Source organism: Xiphophorus couchianus, chromosome 6, assembly GCF_001444195.1.
Source record: "Xiphophorus couchianus chromosome 6, X_couchianus-1.0, whole genome shotgun sequence".
NCBI lineage: Eukaryota > Metazoa > Chordata > Actinopteri > Cyprinodontiformes > Poeciliidae > Xiphophorus > Xiphophorus couchianus.
This window is the reverse complement of record NC_040233.1, coordinates 15,434,101-15,456,114: the sequence shown is the minus strand read 5'-3', so window position 1 is coordinate 15,456,114 and position 22,014 is coordinate 15,434,101. Positions and strand designations below refer to the sequence as shown.

The 22,014-nt window shown below is 40.0% G+C and overlaps 1 protein-coding gene across 8 annotated transcripts in view; it reads left to right on the top strand.

The window, feature by feature from the left end:
* znf521 (zinc finger protein 521) overlaps nt 1–22,014 on the top strand; it is a 114,628-nt gene that overhangs the window by 30,390 nt on the left and 62,224 nt on the right. For 6 of the 8 annotated variants that reach the window (XM_028019802.1, XM_028019801.1, XM_028019799.1 and 3 more), the window contains 2 exons: nt 18,088–21,596; nt 21,756–21,840. In XM_028019802.1, coding sequence (XP_027875603.1) covers nt 18,444–21,596; nt 21,756–21,840 — 3,238 coding nt within the window. In that variant the 5' untranslated portion in view covers nt 18,088–18,443. The remainder of the gene's footprint in view (nt 1–18,087; nt 21,597–21,755; nt 21,841–22,014) is intronic. The other 2 variants (XM_028019798.1, XM_028019796.1) reach the window with 1 other exon arrangement.

Here is a 22,014-nt window from a genome sequence, read left to right as displayed (position 1 = left end):
TTCATCCAAAATCTTCAAGCCAGTAATCGTTTTGGCCTATTAATTAGACTTTCCTGTCGCTTGATAAGGATACTTTATGTGGTAAGTGGCTTAGTTCCTAAAGTGATTGGACATTACGATGTTGAAAAAGTGTTTTTATGCAGGCTGTATACGTTCACATTTCTCTCTGTAACTCATCAGTCATAGCAAAGCCCTCCAAAATTACATAAAATTTGTTTGTTCCTGCTTTAAGACAAAAATGACACTGATAATAACCATCCTACCTAGAAAAATCAGCGTGAAAGGATCATGTCCTGATTTGCAGTACAAGCTATTGTGCTGAAATGGTGCTGTCTCTCACCGGGGAATCTTTATCATACATTTTATGAATAATAGAATGCAGAGGTTCTGCCCGTCTACCACGCTGACTCTGACCTCATCTGAACTGAGAAATGAAAAAAAAAATCAGTTAATGAAATGATTTGCTTCAAATTGTCCATTTAAATTTGTTCGTTTAAATGGCTCATTCATGAACGACACAATACTAATTAGATGTTAGCCTCTCACCATTTAAAGGATTTATTGCTTTTTTAATCTACAGATGCAGGACAGAAAATAACAACACAGGACCTCACTTCAAAGATGTGAACTATCCCTTTAACTGAGTATTTACATTAAAATTCTTAGTGCCAGAAACATAAAGTCAGAGCAGGATTATCACTGAAACTATTTGGCACACATTGTTTCACTTAACCTGTTCTAAACTCTTCTCCATCTTGGTTTCCTTATCATCTTCAAATGCACTTGCTTTCTTCCACCCTCCCTCTATCCTGTCATAGCTCCTCAGTATTCTGCTGCTGTCTTGTGTGGAGTGATTTTGCCCAGACACGTCTGGCTCTGGGTAAAGTGCAGTCCCCGGAGACTATGCTCCGCAGCCCCCAGGTCGCTAGCACCATGAATACATTATGATCCCCATTTCCATCCTGTTGCCACGGCAGCACTTTTTGAGCCGCAGGGCGATTAAGACATGTGCTGTCGATACCCTGATAGGAGCAGAAGTTGGATCTGGATGCCGGCCTTTGATCAGATTGCATCCTCCCACCTGCTATTGGGAGGCTTGGTTACAGGAAGAGATGGGAAAGGTATTGGGATTTTTGTTTTATTGGTTTGACAGGCTCACCTGGTAAATATAAGCATACATACATACATACCTCTTCCAGCACTATTTTTCTCCCTCTGCGCTTTATCTCTGTGTTTCCTGTCTGAACTCCCCCCTCCCTCTTTTTTGTATCCTCATTTCCTTCGCTCCACCCCATCACCGCAGTTTAGCTACGGCAGCATTATACGCAGACTCGCTTTGCTGTATGAAATTCTGTTATCTTCACAAAAGAAGCAACTCGCGTACCTTTTATTGTTTCCTTTCTTTCTTTGGGGGTTGATGTATAAAACATGGTGCCTCAGGTAGAGGATGTTGGGTAGGAAGCCATGTCCCCCTAAATGGCCAGCCGTGTGCATGCGCCTAACACTTCACTGAGCAATCTGTCAACATGTCAGCAACACATGTTTTGTAAAAAGCCTCTGGTGGGAGCCAGGGGAAAAAAGGCACTCCTGCCAGACCAGAGAGGAAATGCTTTTTTCTCCTCTATGCAGTGGATTTTCTATTGCTGGTGCTGTGTCCCACGGGCCCCCCACCACCACCCTTTCCTCCCCCACACGCACACCCGTTGTCTGCACTTCAGAAATTTGAACTGGGGACCCTCGAGGGGGTTTACAGGGAAGGTGGGGGTAGGCTGGGAGGGAAAAGGCTCCCTCTTTTTTTTTTTTTTTCAAAGCGTATGAAATTGTGAAGGTATATTGTGGCAGGTCCCCAAGCGGTCTTTTCTAATACCTGAGTTTCTGGCGAAGCTGGAAATTACCAGCGGCTCCCCCGAGGGACGGCTTTATCCACACCAGGAAGGAGAGCAGAACTCAGTGGGGAGGTTACTTAATGCATGGCTGAAATAAAAGAATTTCTGAAAGACAGAGGCTGAAAGCTACTTTTTTTTTCAACCAACCCCCCCTGCCTCATTCCCGTTCCCTCTCTCTCCTTTCCTCCCCAGAAGTATAGTTTACTACTCTCTGCCTTCTCTTGAAGGGTTCTAGTTTAATAAACTTTCAGAGGATCCTGCTGGTGCAGACAGCTAGACAAATACCCTTGTGTGTTCTCTTTTGTCGAAGATACAGCTTTTTGTTATGTTCTTGCAAATTTGATTTCTCCCTCTGTCTTTCTTTTTCTCCGCCACCCTCTGTCTCTCTCCCCTTCTGCATTTGTCTTCATCTCCCTTGTCCTCCTCTTGCTTTCTGTCTCTCGTTCTGATTCCGCACAAACACACACACGCACACAAAGTTAAACTCTGTCTCTTGTGGTTGGGTTTATTGTTTGGTCTGTCTGTTCGTTCTCTCCCCCCTCTGTGCTCCCTTTTGTTTTCTGTATGTTTTGTTGTATTGTGCACAGAGCCCGAGATGCAGATAGAATGCAGACAGTTTGCCCAGGGTGAAAACTGTGCATAAGCACCTCTTGGTATCTATTTAACAAAACACATTCATCTATTTACTCATGACCAATTGGATAAAACGCCAAATGCGAAGCAGCATGAGATATTTCCCATTAGGGATTAAAAGCATAGTAATTCACCCATGTATCAACTTTGTTATTTTGAGTCTCCTGAAATTCAGTTAGCCAGTCTCTTCAGTAATCAACACCTGTTATAAAATATTTATAGATAATTAACTTTGCCATGATTCTAACCTCATAAAAACAACAACATAAAAATCTCATCCATGTATAAAATGCCTCTTCTCATTCCCTCTGTCCATCTCCCCCTCTACTGTTGGTAAATAATTCAACCTCTTCCCTGTAACAAGTGCTGGCCTTAATAGGGAGCAGTACCTGTAGTTGGGATAAACAAGCCAGTCGGCCTCAGCAGTGAAACAGAGGGATATGGGCTTCATGAGGGCAGAAGAATAAGTCGTTTCCTTCTGAAAGGCAGAGTCGACTGGCTGACATTAATTAAGCCCTATAGGATAAAGGTTATCTGAAGCCTAGCAAAGCAGAGACTGTGCATGCGGGATGCTACGTCTGCCGAATCCTAATCAAGACTTCTTATTATAGTGACATGTACGAGGTTCAGTCATGTATGATGTGTGTTGTTGTTTTCCCAAATCTTGTTTGTTTATGTGAGACATACAAAAACAGGAAAATATCTGAATTTCACTGAATAGACAAAACATCTTAGACCATCTGTTCTTAGACACAGATGTTTACTGCTATATTTAAGCATAGTGGTAAAAAAAAGAAGAAATAATTACAAATAATTTTGTAAGTGTCTCATAGATGTACAGTCCCCAATACTAAAGTAATTGGGAATTTTCTAAATTTTCCTAAAATGTTTTTGTTTGTGATTTTTTTTCTCTGCTCACAATTCAAAATAGATTTTCTAACTCAGTTTCTACTTGTCTATTTGGTTTTTAATAACTAGAACAACATTCAAGATACATCTACGAAATTCAATATGTTTTGGAAATTTTGTGTGATATATCAAAAAAGTGCATTATTGTAAAGTATTGTAAAGCTGTACCGTATGTTGTAATTGTATCACTATAGCAATATCATTGGACAATAATTGCAACAAATTGGTTTGACTGGAATCCATTTCAGCTAATCATATAAGTACATCGCACTTGTGCTCTTTGTGCTAGCGATATATTTGATGCTTGATGCAGCAGAAAATGTTTTACAACATTTTAGAACTACTGCAAATATCTTCTTGTAAAATGGAACATAGAGGGCTGTTGATCAAGAAAGAAAATGTAAGCTTAAAATTAAATTTGAATTTCATTTGTGTCCAACCAGCTTTATACTGTATATGACTCATTGACTGATTTCTGGGTTATTAATGAATCCAAAATGGAAACCCCTCAATGCTGTTTAGCTAACACACTGTTTATCACAAGCCATATTGTCACTATAACAGTCATCAGCATTATTGCATATTATCTATAAATATAGATTTTCAAGTCTTGCCTTAGATTCTTGGTTGGATTTAGGTGTGGGCTTGGCCTGGACCATTCTAACTGTATGTTTAGTGAAGCTGTGCTGTTGGAAAATGATTTTTGCTCCTTCTAATTCAATTCATTGTCTCATTAATTCTGGGCAACTTTCTTGATCTTGCTGAAAAAATGAATTCCCACAGCATAATTATGCTACAAAAAAAATGTAATAAAATGCACTTTGTGCTTAAAAGTTCTCAAAAAGTTATTTTGTAAAGTACTCCATGTTTTTTCCCCAGCTTCATAAAAAAATGTTTCACATCGTAAACCCAAACTCTAACTACGGAGGAACAAGCATGGGCAGCAAATGTTAGAAGGCTAAAATGAAAGCTTTTACCTAGTGAAGTTCTGTGCTTCTACTTGATGTAAAAAATGTTTAACAACATATATCCTGTTGCAATCAGAATATATCATCTACATTATGTGAGGTGTGTATCATCCAGTGGCAAACTAAACACATCGCTTTCACGACCTGACATGTCAACCTACATGCACAGTGACCTTAATTAAAGGTCACCTTATCAGTGATATTCTCTTGAAATATAAAATAGCTTAGTGAGCCGCCAGATGAGTGACATGGGATTTATTACCATTTCATTGTACACCGCTTCTGTATTAGAGACAGCAACAATGGCTGGGCCATACTAATGGTGAAATAGCAATGTCTTCTCCTTTTATATACCGATAACGGCCGGTGTCCTCTCATCTACAACGGCACAGTGAAAAGTAATTAGCTGATATGGATGTTCCTGTCAGTGATAACTGATATTAGGGGACTATTACATTCACTCTCTTGAATGATGGTCCTTGAAATTGGTTCATTGCAGTAAGCTGTACCTTCGGATTGCCACATACAATATTACAGGGTGTGAGAACAAAACGATTGCAGCATAAACAAAAAGTATCTTAAAGCACACTCTTTTATCCTGCTCTTCTAATAATCAGTAACTTAACTCTTAGATTTGACTATCTCTCTTAACATTGCTTTTAACGCAGAAATGAAAATGAAAAGCTTCCAGACACTTTTCTCAAGTTTTCTTGTATTAAATAGTTGGTAATACCTTAGAGGATTTTGTTTGGCAGTCATAGAGAGTTCCTCTCCTGAGAGAGACATAAATAGCCTCCCAGGTGGTGGCATGTAACTAAGTAAATGGTTAGTAAGCCAAGTTGTGCAAAGTATATGTAAATAGGGAGAAAAGTATGTGTTGATGTGTTGGTGTGAGAGGAGGGCATTCATGAAGGGATTTTGTTTTCTACAGTAACCCTCAAAGTTTTTCACTGTGCCCATCAGCATGCAAACTTTTTAGTAAAACAGTTCAGGGTAAAGGATTTTTTTTCTGTTTTGTCAGCTGATAAATAGATAAACAGGAATAAATCAATGTGAAGTGATGGATGAATAAGTAAAATGCCCTGTAGTCATTTGTCTGGTTGTATTCAGGCTTCATATTCTATCCCTACCCTGCAAATGAAGATCAGGGTGAGGAGCAGTGAACTGCTTTCTTTGGTGAGGCGTTTGCCCGTTAGTTAGCATCTATGGTTGTGTTAATGTTCATGCTTTTTTCGATCCTTTTTACCAATATTATTTGACAGTGATGAGCTGCCTGGATAGCAGAAAAAAACAATGCAGGACGAAACAAAGCAAACCCCTAAATCCGTCTGCCATTTGTGCTCACATACTGTACGCACATGTCGTGAGTATTCTGGCACAGTTACTGGGCCAAAGCAGAGCTGGTCTGGGGCCTGGCCCATTCTCTAGAGACCAACCCCCTTTTGCCTCCACTTTCTCCGCCCCTTTCCCCCCTTCCTGTGCAAGTCTGTGGACACAGTCTGAGGCGACAAGGTTGCACAACAGCACTCTAAAGTCCTCGCTATACAAACACGATCATTAAAGAAAACACAGTCTGTCATTAGGAATCTGTTTAAGAGGGGAAAATAATTAGAACGACTGTGATAATTGTGTCAAGGGGGAAATAGATCAGACGTATTATGGGAAGAACCAGAAAATCTTGCCATAGCTTTGTTACTTTGCTGTTGGTTCATTTCAACATTGATCCACCCTTCCATCTGTCATCCTTTTCCTTTTCTTCAGCTCCTCGTTTCTTTCTCTCTTTCTGTCTCTCTTTCTTGGATTCAAGACTGGAGGAGCCTTCTGGCTTTAAATGCAGAAGGGATGAAGATGTTTATTCATCTGGAGGGTATTAGAGCCATGATTAAGGACGGGAGGGAGCTGTGAGGCTGATGCGACGTCTGCATTGCTCATTCGTGGACTGCGTTCGGGAATCTGGCCAACAAGCCAGGAAAACAAATAAATGATGCAGGATGAACGAAAGAACTTGTAGTGAAATTTGATTGTCTCGGGAAAGGACAGACGTTTAAATTTTCTCTGTCTGACGCACACTTGCTCATTCTCACTCGCGCTCCCTGTCTTTGTAGCTAAGCTAATTATTAATGAATGCGGTTTCTGTTGAACCTTGGAGAGGTGTCAGCACTGCAGTCACTGAGGGCTAAAAAATCTTGACATTTAAGACAGGGATGCATGAAAATACATCGTCTTGCTTGAGTTGATGCTTGTTTTTCTTCCCCTCCTGCTCTGTTCTCCAGTATGCATGTTTTCTTCTCCCTTCTGGGTTGTATCCAGTTGTTTTACCACTGACAAGCTGAACTGCTATTGAAGAAATATCAAATAAAGCCAGAGTGTATTCATCAGTGGAAGCAGAGGTCACGGGTCATGAAGCAGGGGCATAACTTTCTAACATAAGCTAATGCTTAGGCTGGGGTAGGAGGTCGTTGCTATAGTTTTTTGTATTAATATGACTTTCATTAGGCTTTTGTGTGATTTGCAAAGCAATTCCCTGACTAAGTGCTAAAACATTTCAGACCCAACAAGATTTACATTTCTGTGAAAAAGAGTATTTCTTCTTTTTTTTTTTCCTTTGGCTTCGACCATCTTGAGCACCTTTTTTTTATTAGGTTTGGGGAGAGTTACTTTTTCTCACATAACCTGTTTAGTTTGGATATCTTTTTTCTCTTTGTAAATTATGTCATTTGAAAGCTACTTGTTATTTTTGCCCTTGCCAGCAATGTGTTTGACCAACTGAAACATTAAAGTGTGACAAAAACATGCAAGGAAGGAAATACTTTTTCATGGCACTGCGTATGTGCAATGTAGCTCAAACTTGAAGTTTAGTCCAAGTTTTAAAGAGTATTTAAGAAAATTAAATCCCAATTTCCAAATTCACTTAGCCTTTTGTTGGGTTTTAAGTAATAGACTCCGTCTTCTCAAACTTGCAGTGCAAACCCTATTTTAATGAAGCAACCATGCTATATAGTAACTCAGCATATTTCTATGCACATTTTTTCCAAGCTTATCACATAAATCACATTTTCTTGAGTAACTAAGTGTGTGGGCAAACATAAAACAACCATCAAAGTAAACCCTCTTGTGGGAAAATACAGTAGGAGCTAGTGGATTGCAGAGTTGCAGCATCCTTCACAACAGCTGACTGGCTAGTTGACTGTCCACTGGGTCCTGCGCCTAGTTTGCTGCAGTGTTGAGGGAACAACGCATGCAGACGAAAGCCCCCTTGCTTACTGAAACCCAGCCCAGACCAGTTCTGCCCGGTCCAGTCCTGCCTGGCCCAGCGCTCCCTCAGAGCCAGCTCTCGCAGTGAGTGCAGGCGGTGAAGAGGCATGCTGGGGGACAGATTGTCATCCTCCTCCTTCCCCCTGGGAGGCTCACTGTGGTTGCTGGTCTGGCCAAGACCAGAGGAACAGCCTCCTTCCTGTTTGTGCAAAGTCCACCTGAAGTGGTCAACAGTCTTTTCCTCTACACACCAACAGCCCACTCAGTTGTAGGAAAGATACCCCAACTGCTACACCTCCACTTGACTGCTCCAATGAGATCCTTCAGCTGGGTCTTTGCAGAACCTATAGAAAGTGAGCAATAAAGGCATTTATTACTATCTATATTTTTTAAAGAAATAATATTTTACATTTCTTAGAAATCACAAAGTGTCTTTCAGAAGTTTCACGATCTTTACACTTTTCCACATTTTGTGATTGTACACCTTCACACTTAAGTGCTTTTTTCTGAATGTTCTGTAATTGAAAAACTGAAAGTTGCACATTAATGTTATATGTGCAACTTTCATACCCAAATTGATTCTCCCAAGACAATCATTGGGCTACAACTCATTTTGGGTGTATGTTCACAATTGTGTAGAGTTGCTAATGCATGTACTCAAATAAGTGTAGCGTTACGTGAGTATATTTTTACTTAAGTAGAAGTAAAAGGTAGTCATTAAAAAAATTGCTCAAGTGAAAATGAAAAAGTATGGAGACTTCCATAGCATAACTTTTTTCCAACATTTTTCAGGCAAACATCTTCTGCATGTTTGCCATTCCCCCTATATAACTTTTGCAAACTGTAAACTGAAGTTCTTATAAATTTATTTCAGCAATGGCTTTTTCCATGCTACGTTTCCATAAAATTTTGATTTGTGGAGTGCATGACTACATAATTGTCCATTGATTTTCCCTCCTGAGATGTACATCTTTGCAGCCCTTCTAGAGTTACCATCAGCCTTTGAACTACTTCTCTAATTAATGCTCACCTTCACAGGCTTGTTGTATTTGGTTATCGAATATGTCTTGGCGACATGCTTTGCTGACTTTCCACATTAACATAAATATTTTGCAAAACTGAGATTTTCTGCTGCATTTACATTCGCTGCCAGTGAAATTTTAGTGAGAAACATTTGACTTTTTAACACAGCGTTCCAAAGTAAATATATGTAAAAGAATCTGTTTGCGACATATTTGGGAGGACTGGATTTCATGCATGACCACAACTGCCTTTTGTGAAAGAGACCACATAAACAGTCGAGCTGCTGGTTTTTGTTGTTTGTATTTTATTTGTTTTTATTTTTTTGTTCACATCTGTTGTGCTTTGTCCAGACTGCCCTCCGAATTCAAATATAAGCCACAAAGTGAAATGACTCAGTTTAAAGTGACAGCATCAAAGAGAACATGAACTAAAATAGTTTTGAAAGAATCCTTTGAATCTTTGGCTTTGGCTGGATACAGGGTATTCTTTTGAATTTTGATGTTGTAAATGTTGATGCTGTTGCCACTTACTGGCAGAATTGGTGTAGCAGCATTTTTGAGGGAATCCTAGAGACAGTAGCAGAGATGGTACCTCGAGTTTCAGGCTTGTCCCATGTACAATGAAAAAGTAATAAAATAAAGAATTGAGAATGAACTTGTACTTAGCAATTTACTTTTTGCAATCTTTATCATATAATCAGTGAACTACAGACTGAAAAAGCAACAAAAGTTGCTTTTGTGACTAGTTGCATTATTACAAAGTCACTTTTGCTTTACAGCAAATCACTCATTATTTTTATCATTATAGCATACTATTGCAATGTGCTATAATTCTGTGCTATATAATTGAATAATTATTCAATTCAATAGTAATGCTAATAATTTGTGGATCTCTTTCTGTGATTTTTCTTTAAACATAAATATAGATATACTGTATGTTCTTAATTGGGTAGATATTGCTTTGCATTTTTTAAAATAGTTTGAAGTAGCTCATATAAGTTATTTCTTCTTATAAATTATGGAAGAAATGACTTCTATAAATAAATTATAACTTTACATTTTTTACATTAGGTCTAAGGTCAAACAGCACAGGATCTGAATTCTCAAGGTAGGGTCATAGACAGGATAGAGGGCATGTTTATGATTTTTAGTTTTTTCAGTCAATTGAGACCAGAGATTTGACTTGGATTTGGAAAAAATGAACTGTGAAATCTCTGCTATGTAGTCAAAGATAATTTTCAACGCAGGGACACAAATACTATTAAAAAATGTCCTGAGGGGTCAGGGCCTTTATAGCATGGTGTTGTAGTGGATTACACATGTTAAACCCAGCAAATAGTTCGCACTGAAATCCATTTATAATTCAAACACTGTAACATTATCAGATGTTCAGCCTTCAATGCTGATAAACATTAAATGCTCTGATATTTGCGATATAATCCTATTTGTGTAATTCTATCACAGAAAAAAAAAACAGCCTGGTACTGTAAAGGATGACTAGCCGGCCTACTTTTCTTCCTCTGGCCTTCCATTTGTCTAACTTTCCCTGGATGCCACTGGGGCACTGAGATTTCTGGGACAGTGACCAAGTGCTCCTGTCTGAGCTGGGGGACGTGGGTAATGTGGACAAAGTGGTTGACAGTTTGCCGCTTCCCCATGGTTGAGAGACAGAGCCATGAGGGCCAGAATAATGGACACCCCCACCACAGAGTCAGAGCAACGCTTGATGTTTCGGCTCTTTATGTCAGGCCCGGCGTGAAAATATCCCCACTGACTGCAGTTTGGGGATGTGAGCAATTCTCCTTGAAGCTTTGTGTTGTCTTGTGTTTTGGACGTACGTGATGTTTGGCCAAAGTAACTTGCTGATGAAACTGCGGGAAGTAGGTCCCTATTTCAGCCAACATTTTTTTTCCCAGTATGTCCACTAAGAGACAGCATCCTTGTGCACGGATGCTCCAGTTGTCTCATTCAACCCCTCCTTCTCATCATGTAGCTTGGTGGATTTGATTGATCTGAAGCAAAGGGGGAGAGGGACCTGACATTTCCCAATGATGTGTAAAAACATATTGTGTTTGCTGAAAAAAAAAAAAAAGAAAGCGAGAGACAGATGAGTCTGCGCACACACACTTTACGCAGAGACTACACAATATCTGTGGCTGGAAATTTTATCTTAAAATGCTTTTCCTCATTCATCCATATTTTTGTTTACAAGTTGCAAAAAGTCCTAACTAGCCACCTGCCATGTTTGCTTGCAGCTTCTGGAAATAATCAGTGTTTCATTTTGACTGGATTTGATGTATTAAATTGGGATGTAGCAGGACCACTGTGAGTAAATCTCTAAGTTGGTTCTCTTCCAAAAAGATGTGCATCCTCTGAGCTCAACGGAGTGATTTGCTCGTCTGACTGGTATCAGTTCCAGGGAAAAAAAAAAAAAAACAACTCCCCACCCATCTCTTTGTCACAGACAGTGTAAGGCATCTTAGCTAATGTGGAAAATCTCTTTCGCCACCTCCACTATTAGATCCTAAATGACTGTGTCACAATCAGAGCCATCCACACGACAACATTCTGTTCAGACACAAGCTCCTATTTGGGCTTCAGAAAGGGAAAAGTGTGGAGATGACACATACGGTGCCTCATGGGAAAAGGCTCACCATTTTTCCCAGTAACTGTAAAAAGACTCCCCCCCACCCACCCACCCTGAATGTGAAGCAGGGTCATGGTGTTACATCAGACAAGTTGTCAGCTTTTTGTTTATTCAATGAATCCCCCAATCCCCAATGTGCCACAAATGCGCTCACACAAACGCTTCTCTTATGACAACCGCCACGTACAGATCTCTACTACAGCACAGAAAGAGATGAGGTTGGGCGCATAAAAGGGTGGCCAGCCTTCTGCTTTTGGAGGTGTATTTTGCTCTAAAAGCAGCAAATGACTTGTAGTAAATACATTTTTTGATAAGAGTTTGCCTTTGTTCAATTATAGAGACCTAATCTGCAGCTTTCCAGCAGTGACAAGCCAAAATAATCTGGTTTCAGAGTCACAAAGATTTGCTTTTCTCGAAGCTTTGTCCTTAAAAAGGTGTCCGAAAGATATAAAGCTAAGTTCAAAGTTATTCATACCCCTGGCAGATTGAGGTTTGAAAGAGTTGCTTAATTTTACCTACATGTTTTTTTGTGATTGGAAGTGATATAAAAATTTTGAGTGGCCCAGTTAGAGTTTCAAGCTGATTCTGATAGAGCACCTGTGGAGGGAGCTAAAGATTAGGCTGCTGGCAAGAGGCCTTTCAATTTGATTGCCAAAATAATAGTGAAAACAAGTAAAAATTGGTCAGCAATTACAAGAAGGGCTCAATTCTTCCACTGGTTATTGAGAAGGGCAGAAAGGATTTTCAAGAAAAAAAGTCCAATGGCGGTTTTGTTTTCAAAACTGCTACTCCTTTTATATTGTTTTATCTTTTCAAAAATGTTCCTAACAGAAACAAAGCAATTAGATGACTGCACGTAATTTGTCTGCCAGGAAAAAAAGTAATAATTCAGCCATAAAATATAAAGTACTATAAAGTTACATTTCAGGAATAAATTTGGAAATCAATTTGATTAAATGAAGGTTATTATTATTATTTAAAACTACAGAAAATTTGTCTTCTAATTTGTAATTATACTTTGTGTTGGTGTATCATGCTAAGACACTTGGCTTCCTAAGGACATGACTTAATTCTATTTTGAGACAGCTTTAAAAGAAAATAACATTGTGGAACTGTAACCTTAAAAACACAGGACCCATTTTTGTTTCAGTGGTATTTATTGTTCTTCTTTAGTTACTTTTTGTCTTAAATGGCTAAAAATACTCAGTACAGTATACGTTAAAATCAATTACAGTACTCCAGCTTTCAGACAGCTGTGCCACCATGCGTAATACATACCAAATGGGAGAAAATGTCATCAGGATAAATAATGACTGTATTTCCTGAAAACATTTATATATATGCATATGTACACACATACAGTATATATACAGTATATATATATATATATATATATATATATATATATATGTATATGTACGTATATACACTTATATATATATGTATGTGTGTGGGCGTGTGTGTGTGTGTGTGTATGGCTGATTTTCAAAATATTTAATTGCATAAATAAGCATTCCTCAGGGCTTTCGAAAGCTGTGCCGCTGTGTACTAAAAAGGCAAACTTACCTTTTCCTGGCATTAAGAATCGTATTTGAGCAAGACTATTTACTTTGGGAGAAGGTGCTATAAATGAACACAGAGGAAGTGGAGCACAAAGAGTAGTTCAGACTGGTTAAGAGGAAACTGAGACCTGCGTGTGAGAAGGAAATTTTTTATGTTTTTTCTACACCACAAGAATTAGGAAATAACTAATTGGTGCAATACTACAGATGTCTTCGTCATGCAGTTGGCATCACAGAACCTGCAGACAAAGCATGATTTTTATTTACTTGTTAGACAGTTTTTATGCCCTGTAGCTTAGTTAGCTTTTTCTTACTCTTTTAGTTAATATGGCTGTGACTCATTTTTCATCATTCCCTACAGCATCACTTTATATCAAGCTGTTTTGTTCCATATAGGAGACTTTAAAAAAAATAGGGAAGGGGGTAGGGACAGAACTCCCGGAGAGGGACAAGCCTTAAGATGGAGGTCTTCCTCCCAGGATGTGACAGGCTGTTGGCTGGAGGATGCTCAGGAAGGCCTTGGCAGACCAACAAAGACAGCCCTTCAGCTGCAGGGTGTAGTTTTTCAGGCCCCAGCATCCCCTTTGGCAGCAGCACAGAGAGCGCTGGCGTGCATAGGCCCCCAGCCCGAGAGACAGAGAAGTAAGGCCCGTTCTTTTATTTACTCAGGCTGCTGCTAAGGCCTGGGCATTTCTTGTCTGGTTGAAGAAAGAAAAGAAAACAAGTCTCTCTCTTTCTTTCCTCTTCTTTGTCTCCAGAGGAAGACTGTTCTTTCATCTGCAGTTGTTCACACACTTGTTTCGGCCACTGCTTTTTCTTTCTGTGGATGCTTGCGCATGACATGTGTGCACATATAAGTTCAGACGTGAAAGTGGATTTTGTGGAATAGTAGATGGAGTGCTACTAATAAAGTTGGTGTGTCTGTCTGTAGGTAAGGAAAACAGTAGTATGTTGCCTTTCTAATAAACCTTTCTCTGGTTTTCTTTTGAAAACAAGATGGTGACATTCTTTAAGACGTTCATCATTTATTGGTAGAAATTAATTTGTTTAATTTTCACTTCATTTTTATTTATTTTATTGTTTAGTAACAAAAAAATGTCAAAACCACATATTTGGCACACTACATGGTGCTTTGTGCTGTCTTCTCATGGTCTTTCGGTTGTTATTCACAGGGTTTTGCTTGTTATTCCTGCAAGAGCCTTTTAGGTTTGTCTTGCATGCTCTGATTGTTTGATGTCTTGCCAAATTTTTTTTTAATCATGTTTAGGTCAAAGGAATGTGAGGGATATGGTGAAACCATCAGCTTGTGCCTCCTGAGACTGCCCATTGTGAATGTGAAGTTGGTTCTTGGAACATTTTGCTTTTGTAAAATCCATATTTATCTTTTGTTCCACTCAAAAGTCTCTTAGATTGTAAAAAGATTCATACTTACACACAAGTCAATGTATGAGCTTTATTCTTTAAAGGGAACCTATTCTTCAAAATGAACTTCTTTGCACATTTTTGTGGTTTCATTTTAGTCTATGCTGCTTCTATAAACAGTCCAAGCACTAAAAAAAAACCAGCATCCAGCTTTTTCTTGCAATAAACTAATGTTTTTGGTGTCAGAAAACTTATCCATTACAAAAATCTTCAAATTTTGACAGCACAATCAGCGGGCCTTCTTCTCACCTTGTAAGCACTCCATTTCATTATTAGTAGACTAGCATGTTTTGGCTCATTTTACCGCTGTATGCTCTGTACAATGGCTGCTGGAAAAGACAAGTGTTTTGTTGTTGATTTACCATTCAGAAACAGCTTAATGCATTATTAATGCTTGTGCAGGAGGTTCTACTTATTCTACTTCTGTGCTCAGAGTGAAAGATCGACAGTTGTACAACTGCACATCTGTTTGCAGCCATTTTCCCAAGCATAAAATGCGAAAATAAACATTGAGTTGCCCCTAAGTTGCATCTGAGTAGCACCTAACCTCCAAATATTTTTTAGTAATTGATTTCAAATGGTCCAAATTAAAATCACTCACAACTGACAAACGGAAGACATAGATAGTTTTTAGTAATTTATTGAGAATGGTCAGATCTGTTTGTAGATAGCCTGTTATATTGTGATTGTTTTAGAAAAAAAAAGCATATAAAGTTTCTTTACTCAGGTTTTTTTGTATTATAATTAGTTTGAAATTCAACTCAGACAGACTTAAGGTGTTTATCATTTGCAAATTTCAATATCTGAAGTGTGCATACAGTAAACAATATTAGTTCACATTCACATTTATATCTCACCCTCTTTCTACTAAATCAACAAATCAATAGGCCAGAAATCAGGTTTGGAAAATTTTTTGTCGATTTTTTTTTTCTCTGAAAAATTGGACTTTTAAATCAGACAAAGGTTAAAAGTGAAGGTTAAAGATGCTACAAGCTATTATTGTAATAATAGCTTGTATTAAGTGGCATATCATTTGTAGTTCAACTTATTTAATTTAGAAAATAAAAAAATATATAGTGCTAAAAATATTACTTGATTGTTTTGTTTTTAACTTTGTGGTTGTTCCAAAGTCAGAAAGGAGTTTGAGAGGTGATCAAGTTGCTGCCCCTAAACTTTGGAAGAGCTGCCTTTGAAAATCAAACACGGAGGTTCACTTCCTCTTTCTAAATAATTTCTTAAATCATATTGTTTTTCTCAGCTTGAGGTGTTAGCTTTAATGTCTTAATTGTTGTTTTGTTTTTGTCTGTTTTATTTGTTTTAGTGTACAGCACTTTGGCCATTGGTGTTTTAAAGTTATTTATAAATAAAATTGCATTGTATTAGAACTCAGGTTATGATCTATTCATTAATTTGTGGATGCTTAGCAGAGCCAGACAAAAGTTGTGAGGTTGACGCATGATGTTGTTCCTGCATCTCTAGGTAAAGTGTTATTGTTGGATAGTTAAAAATTATCAGAAATTTTTAGAGTCGGAAGGAACGGGTAAAGATTAATGTTTTGTTCTGTATGTTCTGTCAAACAACTGTATGTACAAGTATATTACTTGTTAATTTAATTAAAAGAGGTATAACAGTATGAAATATGACCACAGCTAAGACACAAAAAGCTGAATTTGTTAAATCAGGATTAAATTAAGAATTTGCTAGCCTTTATTGGAAACACCAGACCAGCACTGGATCATAGTACTGCACAGTTTGGTTATACATCATAGAAACGCCTGTGATTTATAGAAAGAAAATCTTGGGACTTTTGGTTCTTAGCATTGACAAGCTCAATTTTGTAGTGTGATGAAAGAAAGTTGTTGCAAATTAGATACATCGTAAGATTTTAATAGCAGTATTGTTCACTCATTTCACTAGTTTGGGGTTATTTGTGCCATATATTTCAAGTCTGCTATAATCGTTTTATGTATCTAAACATCATATTTTTATTAATTTAACTCAAGAACTGTTGCAGCTCCCCTCAGGCCCCACACAGACATTATTTTATTTATGTGTGTTATTAGAGTAAGTCACTAAATAAATAATGTACATCATGTAAACAAACATCAAAATGGAAGAAGGTTGTCCTGACAGCTTTGAATTGTCTCTAGGCAAATTCATCCTCATTTAAGGCAGTAGAATTTCATTTAGCCTTGTATACAGCCCCATTTATTTGTTTGTTTTATACTATTGTCTCCAAGCCAATATGTTTGACTGTAAGGCATTGACTGAGGTCATTTTTTTTGCACTGTCTTCTTCTTCTGTACCCTGAGAGGCACTACGAGATAGGGCAGATCCGCCCCCTCTGTGGAGGAGGGCATCGCACTGAGTCACTCATCCTCCCTCAAACCACAGAGAAAGAAAACATTGAGACATGGATGGGAGATAAAGCGAGTAAATAAGGCAAGGTTCGCTCCTTGAGTGAGATGTGTGTGCAGAGTGGGCGCCCTGCCAGGGGTGGGAGGTTTCCGGGAGGGCCACGGTGTGGAGGTGGGCTCTCAATGTGCCGCTTTCAGCAGTTTGGAGGGGCAAGGGAATGGCCTCCGACCCCATCTGTTTCCTGAAGATAGGCCCTGATGGGGGTAAGTGCTCAGGGAGGGCATGATATCCTGACAAAGGGCAGATCTCACAGCAAAAAAAACAACAGACATGGAGAGCGAGAGAAAAAAGAGGGAGAGAGACTTAGATTTCTCAGTTGAAGGAAAGTAAAGTGGTTGGATCCTGGAAAGAGCTTATGCTTTTCCCTCTCATAAATCTTAGCAGTTTCCTCTTGTTTTTCCCATTCCAAGTTATGGCCTTTTGACACAGATTTTTTTTTTATGAAGGGGCTGGGATTACGTTGTTATTTAGGTAAGGAAGTTCACAGTATTTAGACTTCAGCAGCGGGAAGAAGTGGTCTGTAACCCTTTGAACCTTTGGAAAGTAGGATTCTCTGTTTTCCATTCATATCAGCATAGAATGAGCCATTGGATTGGAATGTTGGCAAGGAAGTAATATATGTAGGGAGACTTTAAAGTATTTGTAAAAAAAAGAATAGGAGCCGTTTTTTTTATATACTTGGTTGATTTTTGCACCTGTTTGGCCTTGAGTGGGTTATTTAGCTTCTCCGTTTCCTCTTCCCTGTCCTCTCTGAATTTGCCTTCGTGCTCCAGCTGATGATTGGCACATTTTTATTCTTTATTGAAAGAGGGATTTAGCTGTGTTTTTTTTCCTTCCTATTGACTTAGGCCTTTTTGTTGGGCTTTTGTTTTTCTAAAGAAATATTCTAGCGAGTGTTCAGGAATAATAGAAATGTTCTAATTTACCTCATGCAGGGCCTACATCCTAAAGTACACCGATTGTCTTGTGTTGGCTTTAAATGTCAGAAAGATTGTGTTTTGAATCACAGTGGGCTAAGCCATTACATGGCCACATACAAGGTTAATTGTAGTAAAAGTATTTCCACTTATTCTCTTCTCTAATTATATTTTTAAATTGCATATTTAAATTTTACTTTTCAGATAACACCTAAGGAGAGCCATTGTTTCAGCTGAAGCTGCTGAAGAACAGAAAGAAAAATAAAGTGTACTATAAAGAAATCTAAATTCAGACACCAGTCTCACAACTATGACAAATAACATCATGGTGCTCTACCTTTTCTATTCAAATAACTGAACTAAATCTAAGAAAAAACTTTGCTAATGCACTTTTTCTGTTTTTTTTCTATCTACTTTGTTTTTTACTTCATTCTGTCTTCTTCTCCAGATGGTGCAGATCTTGAGGATGACCCATCTTGTTCTTGGCCAGCATCATCTCCCTCCAGTAAAGATCAGACTTCTCCAGGACACTGCGAGGACTATGAGTTTGGAGAAGAGGAAGGAGGCCCTGGTCTGCCGTACCCGTGCCAGTTCTGTGACAAGTCTTTCAGTCGCTTAAGTTTCCTCAAGCGCCACGAACAGAGTCACGGCGATAAGCTCCCTTTCAGTTGCACGTTTTGCAGCCGCCTGTTTAAACATAAGCGAAGCAGAGATCGACACGTGAAGCTACACACTGGTGATAAGAAGTACCATTGTGGAGAGTGTGACTCCGCCTTCTCCCGCAGTGATCACCTAAAAATCCACATGAAAACCCACGCCTCCAACAAACCCCACAAGTGCCCTGTGTGCCGTCGAGGCTTCCTCTCCTCCAGCTCCCTCCACGGCCACATGCAAGTACATGAAAGGGGCAAAGACAGTGGCAGCACAGGCTTTAATAGAGCTGACGAATGGAAACTAAAAGAAACTCGGAAGTGCAGTCGGTGTGAGGAAGGTTTTGATGTCCCAGAAGAGCTACAGCGGCACATCGCTGAGTGTCACCCTGAATGTTCTCCATCTGAGGATGGAGGCCTTGGGGCCACCCTGCAGTGCATCTACTGCCACGAACCCTTCAGTGATGAGGGCACCCTGCTGGCCCACATTGACCAGGCCCACAGTCGGGACAGGAAGGGCCACACCTGTACCATCTGCTCTGAGCACTTTTTGTCTGTAGAGGACCTCTATTCTCATATGGACATTCACCAGCTCCCAGAATCCAGTAATCATAGCAACAGCCCTTCCTTGCTCACTGTGGGCTATACTTCTGTCTCTAGCACCACTCCTGATTCCAATCTTTCTGTTGATAGCTCTACGATGGTGGAAGCAGCAGCGCCTGTTCCCAAGACAAGAGGAAGGAGAAAGAGAGCTTCTCAGAACACATCTGAGTTGGGAGGGAGATCCTCAAAGCAGCCTAAAATCTCCTACAGTTGCATTTACTGCAACAAGCAAGTATTCTCTAGCTTGGCTGTACTTCAAATTCACCTACGAACCATGCATCTGGACAAGCCAGAGCAAGCTCATACTTGCCAATTTTGCTTGGAGGTTCTACCCTCGCTGTTAAACCTAAATGAACATCTTAAACAGGTCCACAATGCAGAAGACCATGCTGCCCTGTTAGCCAGCCTGCCCGATGCCCTCCTTCAGTGTAACTTTTGCCCTGAGGTGTTAAGTGACCTAAATGCCCTCCAGGAGCACATCCGTTGCTCCCATGGTTTTCCCAGTCCCGTTGCCAAGGAGAGTAATGCCTTCTTTTGCCCTCAATGCTTCATGGGGTTTTTGACTGAGGCTACATTAGAGGAGCATGTTCGTCAGACACACTGTGATGGAGGAAGCCTGCGATTTGACTCACCCTTGGCTGTAACTCCCAAGGAGCCTATAGTAGAGGTTTACTCCTGTTCATATTGCACCAACTCACCCATATTTAACAGTGTTTTGAAACTCAACAAGCACATTAAGGAGAATCACAAGAACATTCCTCTGGCTCTGAACTACATCAACAATGGAAAGAAATCTTTGCGCACTCTCAGCCCCTCTTCACCAATATCTGTGGAACAAACTGCCATGCTAAAACAAGGTAGCTCTGCCTCACGCACAGCCAGTGAGTTCATATGTAACCAATGTGGTGCCAAATACACAAGTTTAGACCTTTTCCAGACTCACCTCAAAACTCATTTGGATGGTCTACAGCCTCAGCTCACCTGTCCCCAGTGTAACAAAGAGTTCCCCAACCAAGAATCCTTACTGAAGCATGTGACAATTCACTTCACGATTACCTCCACGTATTACATTTGTGAAAGCTGTGACAAGCAGTTCACTTCAGTGGATGACCTGCAGAAGCACCTCCTTGACATGCATACTTTTGTGTTTTTTCGCTGCACTCTGTGCCAGGAAGTCTTTGACTCAAAGGTGTCTACTCAACTTCACCTGGCTGTAAAGCACAGCAATGAGAAGAAGGTGTATCGTTGCACATCCTGCAACTGGGACTTCCGACATGAGACCGACCTACAGTTGCACGTTAAACACAGCCATCTGGAGAATCAAGGCCGTGCTCACCGATGTATTTTTTGTGGAGAGTCCTTTGGCACGGAGGTGGAGCTCCAGTGCCACATTACCACCCACAGCAAGAAGTACAACTGTCGTTTCTGCAGTAAAGCCTTCCATGCCATTGTCCTTCTAGAGAAGCATTTAAGGGAGAAACACTGTGTGTTTGAGGGAAAGACCCCAAATTGTGGCACTAATGGCTCTGCTGTAAGTGGTGGGGATGGCCAGCCTAAAGAAGACGTTGAAATCCAAGGTCTCTTAACTAACAGCCACGGTCCAGGAGCAGGTGGAGGATCTGTGGTGGAGTCACAGAACAGCCATGATGGAAGTGAAGAAGAGGTGGACACAGCAGATCCCATGTATGGGTGTGAAATATGTGGAGCATCTTATACTATGGAATCCCTCCTCACTAACCACCAATTAAGAGATCACAATATCCGTCCTGGTGAGAGTGCAATGATCAAAAGAAAAGCTGAAATGATCAAGGGTAATCACAAGTGCAATGTCTGTTCCCGTACCTTCTTCTCTGAGGCTGGGCTAAGGGAACATATGCAGACTCACCTTGGGCCTGTAAAGCACTACATGTGTCCAATTTGTGGGGAACGATTTCCTTCCTTGCTTACCCTTACAGAGCACAAAGTAACCCATAGCAAGAGTCTGGACACAGGCAGCTGCCGCATTTGTAAGATGCCGCTGCAGAGCGAGGAAGACTTTCTCGAGCACTGCCAGATGCACCCTGACCTAAGGAACTCTCTAACAGGTTTTCGCTGTGTGGTTTGCATGCAGACAGTAACCTCAACATTGGAGCTCAAGATCCATGGTACCTTTCACATGCAGAAGACAGGTACTATGTCCTCCAACCAGCCTATGAGTCGCAACAATGTCATCTCTCAAAGCCAACACCCACACCACACTCAAAAGCTTTTTAAGTGTGCCTCTTGCCTGAAAGATTTCCGGTCCAAACTAGACTTAGTGAAGCTGGACATCAATGGGCTGCCTTACGGACTTTGTGCATCTTGTGTGACAGCCGCTGGCTCCAAAAGCTCCAGTCCAACAGTTAATGGAGGAAGGCAACAGCAGCAGCAGGGTGGGGCCACGACTCCTGCAACAGCTGCTGCATGGGTTCAAGGAGAGAGCTTGAGTCCTGGAGATGGAAAAGGCAAGGGTGTTTCTTCATCATCCTCTTCCTCTTCTACATCTTCATTGTCTGCCATCAAGACACGCTGTTCCAGCTGCAATGTGAAGTTTGAGACTGAGACCGAGTTGCAAAACCATGTCCAGATGGTGCATCGAGAACAAGCAGGGGACAGCAACAGTGGGCATATGAAGACCCCTCAAGTGTCACCAATGCCGAGAGCCAGCCCCTCTCAAACTGAGGAGGTATTGCTGATCATTTTTGTATTCAATTAGACTAACACTTCTAAGGTTAAGCAACTGACTAAGAAAATATTTTTTTTGTGTCACTTCATCAAATTGCTAAAACAGCTGCAATTATCTGCTGTTTAAACTTGTCATTGATTCCTGTTTTTATATTCATAGAAGAAGACATACCAGTGCATCAAATGTCAGATGGTGTTCTACAGCGAATGGGACATCCAAGTTCATGTGGCCAACCACATGCTGGGTAGGAAAGAATGCTTTTTTTCATTAAATGGATAATCTGTTCTATTTCTGCTTCAGCAGCACTTGTGTAATTTATCAGTCTGTCTATAATATGACATATGATCAATCAATGTGGCCTTCAGGTATAACATGTAACTGTTTTGCAAAATGATTTTCTGTGACTGTCATTTATGAA